The sequence below is a fragment of the Papaver somniferum genome, chromosome 1, assembly GCF_003573695.1.
Source record: "Papaver somniferum cultivar HN1 chromosome 1, ASM357369v1, whole genome shotgun sequence".
Taxonomy (NCBI): Eukaryota; Viridiplantae; Streptophyta; class Magnoliopsida; order Ranunculales; family Papaveraceae; genus Papaver; species Papaver somniferum.
The window spans coordinates 18,796,366-18,811,232 of NC_039358.1; the positions used below are offsets into that span (position 1 = coordinate 18,796,366).

Consider the following 14,867-nt stretch of genomic DNA (forward strand, 5'->3'; position numbering starts at 1 on the left):
GCATAAATTCTAACGTTACACGTTACTCCACTCTTCCACCACTCAATCGTTTCCACTTCCTACGAGATCAGGGTACGTTTTATTACGACTTGTATAAATAGGTTTCACCTACTTCCACCAGACAACAAGTTTTGGTCGGCAACAACACAGTATCTAGAAATCACCTGGTAGCTTTCCATGCTGCTAGCCAATTCTAATTTCAGATACAAGTCATAAACAACCACACCTTCAGAATCAACTATTCTGGTCTCAACACTCTCTTCGCTTCCCTCCCTAAGACCAACCCTTCTCCTTCACTTTGTGACCGAAGCAAGCCTGGAACGGCCATTTCTTGGTTTAGGCCAGGATTGTACAGATTGATCTCTCGAATCAAAAGTACTCCCGTGCACTGCATTGTTTAGGGTTTAGATTCGTTTCTCATCCACACACCCGAAATTACCAAAATCAGCAGACACAGTTTTCACCCACAAATAATTGGTAACAAAGCATTCAATATTCACCGTTAGATGAAAAACCTGATTCAACCAAGCTAATATCTTTCAACCGTTAGATCGAAACTTAACTTGTCACACACAAATGAAATGTATTCACTTAGGTTTGAATAACCGTACCTAAACATGTACACTTAGTTAGTTCACAAATAGTTAACCAATGGTTAGCCATATGAGCACTTTCGTATTAACCGTATTCGTCTTTCTCATAACTAGTTCAAATGACTCATAAGAACTAGTTGAAGAGTTGTTCAATTGCTTAGGTCTTTATTCATAGACACAATTGAAATAAAATCGGTTTGATCCATTTGAATCAATTCATGAACAATATACCCACGGTTTGCAAAGATTGCATTCCTTATAATTTATTTTTTTAAGTTCATGAACTACCGATTTGAGAAATAACCAGCTTGGGTATGCGTACAGGTATGCGTACCTTAGCTACCGGATTTGAGTTTACAAACTCAGCAGAAATTTTCGGTTTGAAAACTTTTGTGGGTACGCGTACGGGTATGCGTAACTAAGGTGACTGGTTTACTAGTTTGCAAACTACAAACTCAGCAGAAGTTTTCGGTTGGAAAACTTCCGCTGGTACGCGTACGGGTACGCGTACCTAACCTGTCTCCTTCACCAATACCATATGCACACACTTGGTTTCTGGCACATGGATTTATACACTAATGTGCGAACACACTATATATGCTTATATCCATAGTTGGTAATCTCAACTCTACATTTCAATCATTGAAACATTCTTCTATAATGTTATAACAATCGTTGTTCACGACTATCGTCATCAAAGCTATTTTCAAGATTGAAATGTCATCATGACTTTCGTCACGGGTAAAGATGAAAGTGATTAAAGCAAAAGCTTACCAACACATATTTCGAGAAAAAGATAGGCGAGTAAACTCGGCTGAAATAACAAATGTGTATGTATGAAAACTATCATACTTATACGACTATTGTCTCAAGAGTAGGAGATAGTGTAGACTTTTGAGTGATAGATAAGTTCAAGTCTTTACGTACCTTTTTAGTCGGATGAAGTTCCACTGGTTCCTCGAGTAGTTCTTCGTCTTCGTAAGATGATCGCCATGGAGTCTGGAGATCAACTACACTTAACTATCCTAGACCGAGACTTAGTCATAAGTAAACTAGAAATCGAGACATATAGTTTTGATCACTAGTATTGACAAACATGCTTGAGATAGCAACGCATGCGAGTTAGACCAAGCAATGCTCTAACATAAAGCATATACTCTAGAAAATGATTATTAGTTAGTGTGCTAAACTAATAACAGAAATTTTCCAAGAGAGATTTCGAAAATATTGTTTGATATTAATTGGAAATAGGACCGAAATTATGTAAGTTATTACATATCTTGAGAATATTTTCAGTTTTGGAATTTCCTTGTTGTCTTTGTTTCCGGTGGAGACATCTATCATGAGAGAAAAGTACCCTAATTAGGCGAAATCTTTTAAGACCGCTCGTTTAAAAGCTTCTAAGTGACTAAGAAGCTCTACGAGTACCGTTGGTGGGAAACTAGATAATTGCATTGTTATTTTAGTTTTCAATTATTGATTTGATTGACTAACGGTTGTTGAAACTTTGATTGCACCTAGTTTGATTATTCTTGAGAGCCTTCTTTCCTGATATAAAGGTCACTCAAACTAGATCAAAGTATCGACGGGATATTTAGAACTGTTGTTCGATCTAAAGATATCTTGTGACAATCCATTGTTAACAGACTCCGTTCTGTACGTGATGATCACAAGAGGATTCAAGTTTATGTGTGCATGTACTTTAAAGATAATCGGATATTTGAAGACGAAGAATATTTATCTAATTATTTTTCGTATCTTGTGGATTTTGTGCACACATCTTGATCGACTGGGATCCAACTAGATCTTGTTTACCTTTTATAGACTTATTGTGATTATCTCGTTAATAAGATCGGCATCACTTTATGGTTTCTCTTTGACTTCTATATTGTATGATTGAAAATCCGGAAATTGACTATTTCGGTAATTAAGATTCAGATTGATTTAACCAGACAAAGAAGTTTATTAGATTATACATAAGAGCCTTTGTTGATGACTCAATATATCTTTTACCAAAGATTGAATAGAGTGGTTACCAAACAGATTTATTCCTTTATCGTTTAGAATACGATCAAAAGGAGTAAAGCAACTTGAGATAGTGATTTCTGTCTTGAGATTCACGTGCATGACCAAAAGGTCGAAGACGCAGGGATACTGAAGGCTATCCTAAAGTTTTAAAGCATGGGATGGCTCAATCAGCACTTAGACCTCCCTGACTTGACTAGTATACTTTCAGGCAGCCCCGCTTTGAGGGAGAGGCCGAAATTAGGATAGCCTTCAGGGACATGATTTGGCTAGGACGTCCGTGTTAGAGCACCAGCATGTACTCCTTTGAGATAGCATTTGGTCTTAGGATTGGTACTGACCAAGTTTTACTTGGTCTCAACTATACAAAGTTAGCTTTTGGTATTTGTATAGCGGCTTAATTCTGAGAGTATTTAAAACTGGACTAGGTCCCGGGGGTTTTCTGCATTTGCGGTTTTCTCGTTAACAAAATCTTATTTTTGTTATTTACTTTACTTCCGCATTATAATTGTTTTATAATAATAAAGTAAATACATTTGTACGTTAATCCAAAACACTTGATAAGTGATCTTATAGTCAACCAGTTTTATACCGTAACTATTATCAAGTGTATATCTTGTTATCGTGTTCTCTCGACTATTGTCCATAGACGATCACACTTGGTATCGGACTTATAGGTTGAACTTAAAAGATTGTGGTGTATTTGGGTACCCTCGTCTTTTCATATGTTTTATTTCTCCAGCAAGTAAAACATACTCATGGAAGATATATTAGCAAAGTACACTTGATGCTAGTTGGTATTGAGTTGTCATTCATGAGGGATTTCGGTATAACAGTTGGATATTAGTTGGAATTAGACAAAACTGAATATTGGTGCTTATTGCGTATCTTGAGAATATTTTCGATTATGGAAATTCGTTAGTGTCCAATCAACCTTGGTCTATAAATAGTGAAGTTTGTTCTTTTTACAAACTTATCCTGACGTAGGTACTTTATTTTGCAGTCGTTGCGGTAGCCGACTAATAGTATTACTTGTAATACTATCTTGCAGAGGAGAGTAAGCTAATTAGGTGAAATCTCTTACTTAAGCTAGTTTAAAATTTTCAGTGGGATCAAGTAGCGTTTAGATAGTACCGTTGGTGGGAAACTAGAATTTTGCATTGTTATTAAGTTTCTGATTATTGATTTCATTGACTAACGGTGGTTAGATCTTGATTGCACCTAGTTTAATTATCATTGAGAGCCTTCTCTTTTAACATAAGGTCACTCAGACTAGATAAATGTTTGAGGATAATTCAAATCAATTTCTAAATCTGACAATAAACTTGTGATCATCAATTGTTAACGAACTTCATTTTGTGCGTGACCGATTATAGGTGGAATCAAGTTTATTTGTGCAGTTACATTGAAGACATTGAAGATTTGAAGACAAGAAGATTTATTATTGGTTTCTTATCTTTGTGATTTACTTCCTGGACATACTTGATCGGTTGGGACCCGACTTAGCATTGTTTATCTTTTGATAGAGATCTTATTGGTTCGTATTAGATCGACAAACTATCATTTGGTGGTATTCTTCAGTATCTGAATTTGAAAGTTTGTAGACCTAGATTTAGTTATCTTGATAATCTAGATCTTGGTTGATCTAGACAAACAAATGAGTTTATTAGGTTAAATGGAAGATCCTTTGTTTGACTTAACATAAATCTCTTATTCACTTCTTGAGATTGAGAGAGCAGTTACCAAATACAGTTTAGTCATTTATTATTTCGGAATACGATTCAAAGGAGTTGAGTGCAAAAATTCATCATGACGGGTGAAGCAACTTAATATAGTGGATTCTATCTTAGGATTCACATGCGTCAGCCAAATTGGTTGTAGGCACAGGGATACTGAGGAAAATAGGTAACTATGGTTAGATTACTTGGTTTCAACTATACAAAGTTGGTAGTGGTCTTTGTATAGTGGCTTAATTATGAGAGTATTCAAACTGGATTAGGTCCCGGGGTTTTTCACCATGTATTTAAAAATGGTCATGGAAGAACCTAAATATAATGCAGTTAACGTACCATCAAGATTTGATGGTTTCAATTTTTTCGTAGTGGAAGACACGAATGAAGAATGTAAAATTCTCTCTCCAAAGTACCCTTGGAATATGGATTGACGTCATATGTATCTTAAGTTTATTGGTTAGACTCTTGACAGTCATGGTATCAACTAGGTTTTCTTACTGATCTATGTCAGTAAGATAGTGTGTATACCTATGTGACATTTGTTGTATGAAAAATTGTTGTGTGTAAGTCAAACAAAACATGTTAATAGTATATCATGACTATTTCCTTTTTAGGGTTCCAATGTTCCATGTTTAAGTTTCAAAATTGTATTTAGGCTTCCATTGATGAAACATGGAGAATTCGGGTAGTTTTTTTATTTTGAAATTTAGGTGAAAACTTGATAATCACATACTCGCTTGGAAGTAATATTTTGGTAATTGTACTATGTATTAATTGTAGTGCGTTATGGCTATGATGGAAAATGAGATTTTGTCTAGGAAGGGTGATGCAGACACAGTAGTCATGAGAAGTTAGAAGATGACAAGAGGTTGAAATTTGAAACAAGTTGGGCTCAAGTGAAAAATTATTATAACATAGTGGTGGACAGTAATCGTAAGCCTTGAATATGTTACAAAATTGTGGGTTTTCTTTGGTGTTTGATTTTGATTTCTCTTGCTCCGACTGTAAATTAGCCGAAGGTCTTATGAAGAGATGATGGAAGAAGACTAAGACATTTCACTTCTCGGAGTTCGAGTTAGGAATAACACCATTATATTTTATAAGATTGTTGGGTATTCCAATAGGTGGTGGTCGTATGATGACAAATATACCACCTGGGTTGAAGAGAGAGATTTCATGGGATATGGCAATACATATTTTTCCGGTGCGAAGGAAAACCAGGATGCAAGAGCAGCAACTACAGAGAAAGCGAAGCTAGCTAGAAGGTCGTCCACATGCAAAAGTTGGTGCATGGGAATCGCAAGCGAGCTCCATTCCAGTATGCTTTCTTGCCCACTACATTACAAGTAGAGAAATTATGAACAACGAGAGTGTATGGTAAGAATTGGCTAGAATATTTTTATTGTGGTGTATTGGTGGATCTTTGATACGAAACACTATAACAAGAGTAAATAAGGGATGGTTAGTATTATTGGAAAATTTGCATAATCTCGGGCAATATGATTAGGGTTGTGCTGCATTAAGAAATTTGCATGATTGCCTTGACAAATGGAGTTCTACCAAGCGTTCCAAAATGGATGGGATGTGGATGATTATAGAGTATTGGTACTACTTTTATTTTCGTAATTGTCAACCCCTTTTGAGACTAGATACAACTATCAATAAATAGTGCCTCTATCCTACAATTTTATTATTTAGGAAGGAAAATAGAGTGGGGAGAAGTGAAGTTGATAACTGCAAGCACTCACTTGGAACAACTTGACATGAGGACCAAATTAATTGGTGATATGTAAACCATGGAGAGATGATCACTATAATATTGAAGAGGTAATGGTGGCAGAGGTGATGTTGAAGAATAAAGTTATATTCTACGATTGCAGGGGTGAGTATGTACCTTGGTGAGAGATGTGTGTGACAGATTGCCGGTAAAATAACTATGCCATGTGATCCCCCAGTGTTACAATCGGTTGATCCGTGTATTGTGGAACCCATATTCCATTACTGGTTGGTGGATCAGGATGAGTACGATAAATGTGGAAACAACAGAGTATTGGATCTTTACTACCTGATAAAGAAATGCACATACAGAACCATGATATGACAGGTTTGCGTAGAAGTGTCGGCCGATGCAAACCCAGGTGTCCACCTCCGGACATGATGTTTCAGTCATATGACGTTGATCCCGATGATGAACCGTTGAAACAACTACCACAAGTACATTAATGGGGAACTACTTTGGTCGTGCCTAGGCCTACATCTTATCCCTATACTTTTGATCATATTACTGCTGGACGGTTATTTTTTAACTCAATCTTGAAATAGAATTATAAGTACTATTATTTGATTATAATATATTGGTAGTTGATTAATTGTGTTTTTTTATTCCCTTTTAAGAATGAGTTGTTGAACTTATGTTTCGGACAACACATGTTTATCAATGAATCAAAAAAAGTTATTCGGACCGTTCTAGAAAGCATTATTTTCATAGGAGCTCTTCTTCTTATTCTTCTATCTTTAGACCGCTCACAGTAGGGTTTTACCTCAGGTGGGACACTTAATAGTCATTACTCAACACAATTCCACGAAGACACACACTCCGCAACACATTTGGAAACAAGGAGGTGCTGCAATGGTTCCATCAGGGGATCCCCAATCTACAAGTACTACTATGCATAATCGTGAAGAATGTTACGTGCATGTTCAACAAGTGGAAATCCCTTATGCGAGTGTATATCAAGGAAATGCAGACGCTGGTTTAGATAATCAGTTAGAAGATTCAATGTGCAGGGGTGTAGATAATACCCGAAAATACTCGGCCTGCCTGTATCCGCCCGATCCCGCCTGTACCTGAAGTAGCCCAAAGCCTGTTATGGCCCGTCATGGACCACCCGGCCTGGCCTGGATTAATTTATTGGGCAGTCTCGGGCTTTGCGATTAATTATGATGCCCGGCCTGAAAACCTTCTATGTGCCATTAATCATTTAATATCCTCTTAAAAAGACTTAAAAGTTACAATTTTATAATTGTCAATTTTGTGTCAAGAAAAATAAAATATATAATTGTTATTTTACTTATAATTAACCTTTTCAAAACATTAATGGTAATATATTTTCTTATTAGAAAGTTTATTGTACTCTAATTAATTATTTATTATAGGCTAAAATTAAAAATTTGTCAGTGTAATTTAAATATAAAATAATACTATCACTTACGATATGCGATGTTGGAAAGGAAAGGATATTGTATTTAATACCGTTCATTTGAAAATTTAAACTTAAAAAAAAAAATTCAAAATAGTGGCCTGTCCGGCCCGATCTGGCTTGCCCGTATAAAAAGCGGTCTTTGGGTAGCAAATTATCTACTTGTGCCCGAACTGTCCGGCCTGAATTTGTTTATCACAAATATTAAACCTGACCTGCCCGACCTGTCTTAGTTTTTGGGTCGGGCGGCCCGGCCTGCCCGAATTTACACCCCTATTAATGTGTGTAAATCTTAATATTAGGTCTTTCAAGACCATTTCACGACACTTTTGATCGTATTTTGGAAACCCCACCGTAATTTTGAGCTTTGAATGTGAAAAATTATTTTGATGAAATTAATATGTTTAAAATATTTTTTTAATATATGTAATTAATGCCTATCTGTCATGATATTGGCAAGACGGTTATGGATATGTTTGTATAAGTATAATCATATCATGCAACTTTTGATTCTTATCTTATCTCGTGTCGGAGGAGGAGATTGCACTGCGATTATCTTTAAACCGATTATCTTTAAACCCAATAATATTTAAACTAGCCGGAAAAAACGACATATACACGATTCTTTACCGTCAGACATAAATTTCACCTCATAAATTATTAAAAAATTCGAATTGGCAAAATGATTTTAACAATGAATAATTGTTCTGCTAGATGGAAGATTAAATTGATTGAGCCTTGTACTAGAGAGTTGTCCTTGCACAGTTGCACTATATTTGCTTGTCACCCACCTTTGTAATGAAAATTTGATGAATATATATTGTTTTCGTGTAGATTGATATTCTAAACCTAACTTAACGTTAATAATTAAAATAAATAAAGGTTAATTAGAGAGTCCATCTATGTGCACCCCCACTAAACCAGGGGTGCACATTCCTCCCCTCACCATTGGCTTATATCTTAACCATAGTTTATAAATTTTTATTTTATAACAAGGCATATAATATGACATGGGGAATTGGATTACATCTCTTTTTCCTTTTACCTTTAATTCATACGTCACTCTCTCACTCTTTCTTTTGAATTTTTTTTTCATGGGAACCCATGACAACAGTAAACTCCAATCTCTTCCGCAGCGTCGGCTGATGTCATGGAAGTATGGAACAATCGAACTCGTTCAATCCTTCTACCCGTTGAAACTTGATAGCGTGGTCTACTGTTCCGTTCAGGAATTTAAAATGATAAATCATGGTGAATATCAATAATAATCAATCTGATTAAACTATGTTTTGAAAAAGAGAAAATGGATACTAACTAACGATAAATTCAAAGATGATTTCGTAATCCAATTCAAGCATAATCAAGGGAACTAATAAATTAATAAGTTTCAGAAAACCCCAATATTAAGTTTCATGAGAATCTTATCTAGCCGTGTTAAATCGTGAATAATCATTGAAATTTAAGTAGAGAAACTTATTTGGTGTTTGCATAATTATTGTTGCAGACTCATGCCCATCCTCTTCAACAAGCAACGCAAAGAAACAGATACTAGTAATCCACTCATGATATAATAAATATCTTAGCTAAACGATCCAAGAAGATCGACATCAAATCTTTAATCCGTCCACTGTAATACAGATATATTAAGACGAAGAGAAGAGCAATTTCATATATAGGAAGACGAGAAGGAGTGAAGAGTAATAATAAAACAAATTCAAAGAAAAGAGAGATGAAACTTTAATAATTATTTACATCTGTTTCCGATATTATTTGTTTCTCCGGTTTTCCATGTCGTGTGTTGTACGAATTTTAAATACAAAAAATAAAATATAAACTATGGTTACAAACAGGCCAATGGTGAAGGGAGGAACGTGCACTCCTGATTTAGTGGGGGTGCACATAGATGGACTCCTAATTAGCCTAGCGTTTTTAGGGGCCACTCAAAAAGAATTAGGGACCATTTTTTTATTCCCATCCATTGAAGAAGGTTAAGGGATGTCTTAAAAATAAAAAATTGTCTATATTGTCTTTCACCTTTATACTAAATCTAAACTTATATCCTTTATTTCATAATCATATCATTCCACTTCTTCTTCTCTTTTCCACCCATTGAATTTTTTTTCCATCATTTTAATTTTGATTGAAAACAAAGATCATCGATCAAACAAATGTTATGATTGATTGTTTAAAATTAAAACCCAAAATTCATTAACCTTAAAGTTGAAACTTAGAACATAAAAAAAAAGGAGTTCAACAAACAAAACGAATAGATGATAGTAGTTGTGATTCAAAATTAGGATTTGATTACTTGAAATCAAAAATTTGATCCGAAAATTTTCTTGGATTTACAGTAGCAGAAACATAATCGGTAGATAACTATCTATTTTACCTACCGATTATGGTTGATGTTCTTGGATTTACACTAGCAGAAACATAATCGGTAGATAATAATCTACTTTACCTACCGATTATGATTGATGTTCTTCGTTTCTTAAGAACATCAACCATAATCGGTAGGTAAATTGATCGATATCTACCGATTATTCATGATTCTAAAAATTAAATTTCTCTGTACAAAAAGTTACGCACAATCGATAGATAATGAACACCATTAACTACCGATTGTGAAAGTAGAAACTTTTGAAACTTTTGTTAAGTTTTGAAAATTTGAATTTGAGGCCATGAACACAATCGGCAGATAATAAGCATCACTTATTAACACAATTCACTTCCGATTATGGTAGTACTAAAATTCGAAAATTTAGTATATTCGGAGGTTAAAGTAACACACTTTACTACCGATTATGGTAGTACCAAAGTTCGAAAATTTTAGGATTTTGGCAAAATCATATTTTGGGGCCAATATACATTCGGAAGTCAAATTTACTACCGATTATGGTAGTACTAATATTCGAAAATTGAATATATTCGGAGGTTAAAGTAACACACTTTACTACCGATTATGGTAGTACCAAAATTCGAAAATTTTAAGATTTTGCAAAATCACATTTTGGGGCCAATATACATTCGGAAATCAAATTTACTACCGATTATGGTAGTGCTAAAAGTTCGAAAATTGAGTATATTCGGAGGTTATAGTAACACACTTTACTACCGATTATGGTAGTACCAAAGTTCGAAAATTTTAGGATTTTGGCAAAATCTCATTTTGGGGCCAATATACGTTCGGAAGTTAAATTTACTACCGATTATGGTAGTGCTAAAATTCGAAAATTTAGTATATTCGGAGGTTAAAGTAACACACTTTACTACCGATTATGGTAGTACCAAAGTTCGAAAATTTTAGGATTTTGGCAAAATCTCATTTTGGGGACAATATACATTCGGAAGCTAAATTTACTACTGATTATGGTAGTACTAAGATTCAAAAAATGAATATATTCGGAGGATAAAGTAACACAATTTACTACCGATTATGGTTGTACCAAAGTTCGAAAATTTAAGGATTTTGGCAAAATATCATTTTGGGGCAAATATACATTCGGAAGTTAAAGTAACACACTTTACTACCGATTATGGTTGTACCAAAGTCGAAAATTAAAGGATTTTGGAAAAATCTCATTTTGGGACCAATATACATTCGGAAGTTAAAGTAACACACTTTACTACCGATTATGGTTGTACCAAAGTTCGAAAAAGCAAAAAAAAAAAAAATCCCTCAAAATTTTTTTATCACCCGAATCCTGCTCAAACTACCGAATATCGAAGGGTAATTTTGTCATTACGAAATATGGGAGATAAGGGGTGAACACAATTTAGAATTGAGTGATCTTTTTTGTTCTATTGTTGGCCCCTAATTCCTTTTGAATGGCTCCTAAAAACGCTAGACTAATTAGACCTGCAGACTAGGGGATCTAAAAAGATATTCCATCATCTATACGATGCTTATGCCCAAATTAAGGCCAACTAATTAATGTTGTACCGCTTACTCATTCTGTGGTGTCCCAAACTTTAATTTTCAACAATATTTTTTGCTGCCCCCCTTTTGCTTTATAAAACACCATTTAGACTTTAATACCTTTTCACTAGTACTTTGAATGTGAAACATTATTTTGGCAAGACGACTATGGATACATTTGTATAAGTATAATCATGTCATACAACTTTTGATTTTTTGACATTATCTTATCTGGTGTCGGAGGAGAAAATTGCATTAATATTATCTTTAAACCTAACAATATTTAAAAGGGAAAAAACGACATGTGCACGATTCTTTACCGTCAGACATAAATCTCACCTCAGAAATTATTAAAAAAACTGCACGAGCTCAAGTTCATATTAAAAAAAACTTCACGGGCCCAAGTTCATATTTTTAAAAAACGCACAGACTCAAGTTTTAAGAAAATGCACGGGCTCAAGTTTAGTTCATTAGTTATCCTAAATCTAAAAAACCGCATGGGATCAAGTTCAAAAAAATCAATAATTGCATGGGCTCAAGTTCATATTAATGAAAAAAAATACCGATACCTTAAATTCCACAAATACAAAAAAAATAAAATCTTTAATAAAAATTAATTATCTAGGCTCGTGAACGCACGGGCGCAACAACTAAATTAGCCGGAAAACGACATGTACCCAATTCTTTACCGTCAGACATAAGTTTGTCAGTATCATTGTAGTACAGTGATAAAGTCACTGGGTGATGATACCAGTGACCTGAGCTCGCCAGCACCAAATTCTTTACCGATAAAAAAAGGTCGGGCATAAGTCTCACGCTCCTAGTTAGTAATTCTCCGAATCATTCTCAAATGATTCACGAACGTATCCGAACTAACCGAATCCGAATGATACTTCCAAACTATTTGAACTCCGAAGTCCGAACCTAGTTCGTGGATTATATGGACTTCATGAATGATTCGCGGATGTATCCGAACTGACCGAATCCGAATGATATTTCCGAATTAGAACTCCCATAGGTAACTCTCTGACCAGAGTTTTGTTGATTGGTTTTTGTTTGATTTTGTATATACTTTATATTTAAATAAAATACAATTATTCAGTTAAAATTTTCTATTGGTAGTTGTTTAACCAGTGTTTTATGTGTTGATTTTTGTTTAAAAATCTATAAACTCGTTTTATAATACATTTATGCGATTAAATTGTTTACTACTTGTTAAATAATCACGCTAAAATATTTTTTTCCATCTTATAAATCGTATACAAATAAAATTAGTCTCATAATAAGGTCATAATACTTATCAATTTATCATATATGTAAGCCGAATTTTAAGTACCGAACTCACATTCACAAGACGAATATGCACGTACGTATGTCGTTCCGAAGTACTGTCCGAACAACGAACCGTTGACCGAATTTTTGACTGAATTTGACCTATCCGAATCCGTATAATCCCGTACGCATGTCGTCCCGAACTACTAGCCGTTTCCAGAATTGCTAACCAGGCTCACGCTCGGATAGATTTCTATTTCCACATGACAACTTTGATTGGTTAGTTTCAAAAGTTTCGGATCGCTAAGGTATACAAAAAATAGTCATACGGATCGGTGACATGTACACAATTGCTAACCGTCAGATATAAATCTCAACTTAAAAACTCGGATGGAAGAATATCATTTCCGTGAACCATTTTGATTGGTTAATACAAAAACCCACGGATCGCCAAAGTGTATCATCTTATAACCCTTCGATTACAATCTAAAGAGAATAAATCATACGGATCGCTGACGTGTTTCATTTCAAAACTTCAGTATAAATAACGAAAAATTCACAACTTCAAATCAATCTCAAAAAACTCTCTAGACCCTTGGTTTATTTTTCAGTGTTCAGAAGCTTTTCTCTGTTAAACAATGGAAGGAGGAAAGGTTGGAAAGGGAGGAAGGAAAGGTGGTGATAGAAAGAAAGCAGTAACAAAATCAGTCAAAGCTGGATTACAATTCCCAGTTGGTAGAATCACTCGTTTCTTGAAGAAAGGTCGTTATGCTCAACGTGTTGGTTCCGGTGCTCCTGTTTATCTCGCCGCCGTTCTTGAATATCTAGCTGCCGAGGTAAAAATCAAAATACAATCCCCTCTGGTTTTTGAATTTATAACTTCTGATTGAAGTCCTTGATTTGAGATCTGGGTTTTGCTTATTATCTGATTCTCGATCTGGGTTTTTGTTTAATTTGATTTTGATTGTGTTTTTTTTTAGGTTTTGGAATTGGCTGGAAATGCTGCTAGGGATAACAAGAAATCAAGGATTATACCAAGGCATGTACTTTTAGCAGTAAGGAACGACGAAGAATTAGGAAAGTTACTCGCCGGTGTTACTATTGCTAGCGGTGGAGTTCTCCCAAATATCAACTCTGTTTTGTTACCAAAGAAGGGTCTTGAGAAGGAATCTACACCTAAATCTCCTGCTGGAAAATCTCCAAGGAAAGCTGCTGCCTAAATGATAAATCTAGTTTGCTTTTAACTTGGTCGAGTACAGTCTATTTATGTAATGAAATCTAGGGACTCAGGGATCATTTTTACTGTTTGAATGATCTGCTTTTTGGTGGTTAGTTTTTATGATTTGAAATCAGTTTCGGGTTTCAGTGTTCATAGCGTTTACTAGAATATAGCTAATCAATGGAAATCGCCCTTTTAATCTCTATTTCTCTCGCCTTGTCTATTGTGGATGATTGTTTGTTTGAATGATCCTCTTTTGCACCCCAATAATTATGTAATTTTTGTCAAAAAAAAATATTATGACATATCTCAATTTGGAAGCTACGTGAGGGATGTGTGTAAAACTGGATCCTGATTAACTGCTATTGCGAAAATGGGTCTGTTCGGCTGGAGTTGGAGAGATGTTAAAGGATTGCCTCCAAGAAAACATTGATTTTGCATTCGAAGTGTTTGGTAAAATGGCTCACAGTGATCAGTTCAGTGGCCTCTTTTGTAATAGGGTGTTGTTGGAAGCTGAAAAACTTAACGAAATGGAAGACAAGGGTTGTTTATCAAATGACGGCCTCTTTTATATCATAGGAGGCAGGCAACGCATTACATTTTCTTAGCAAGAGGCGTTAAAATGAACATGTACCAAGTGATATTGTCTTTTTCCTCTTTATTGAACACTGATGGCTAGGATGTGCCAGATGAGGAAGACAAGAATCCCAAATTGCTTTGACGCATAGTTAAATGTAGGAAGCTATTATTGGGGCGTCACATTCAATAGAGGGGCTTCATTTTGATATTTAGTGACCAAAAATCTGATTATGTGGTACTTTTGATTCAATAGCAATTGTCCAAATTACCCTTCAATTAAAATGAATTCATTTCATCGAACAAACCCATGGTATATGTAAGGTAATA

The 14,867-nt window shown here is 34.9% G+C and overlaps 1 protein-coding gene across 1 annotated transcript; it reads left to right on the forward strand.

Moving 5' to 3' along the window:
• The first annotated feature begins 13,326 nt into the window (after positions 1 to 13,326).
• Positions 13,327 to 14,166, forward strand: LOC113280559 (histone H2A.1-like). Its single transcript, XM_026529174.1, has 2 exons — positions 13,327 to 13,578; positions 13,723 to 14,166. Exons 1-2 carry the CDS (start codon positions 13,381 to 13,383, stop codon positions 13,960 to 13,962), a joined length of 438 nt encoding a protein of 145 aa, XP_026384959.1. The 5' UTR covers positions 13,327 to 13,380; the 3' UTR covers positions 13,963 to 14,166.
• Positions 14,167 to 14,867: the final 701 nt, after the last annotated feature.

Excerpts from the sequence above, each read along its gene's own strand:
- LOC113280559 (XM_026529174.1), top strand. The coding sequence starts at position 13,381 with ATGGAAGGAGGAAAGGTTGGAAAGGGAGGAAGGAAAGGTGGTGATAGA. Across the intron at positions 13,579-13,722 it reads TTGAATATCTAGCTGCCGAG|GTTTTGGAATTGGCTGGAAA; the intron begins GTAAAAATCAAA and ends GTTTTTTTTTAG.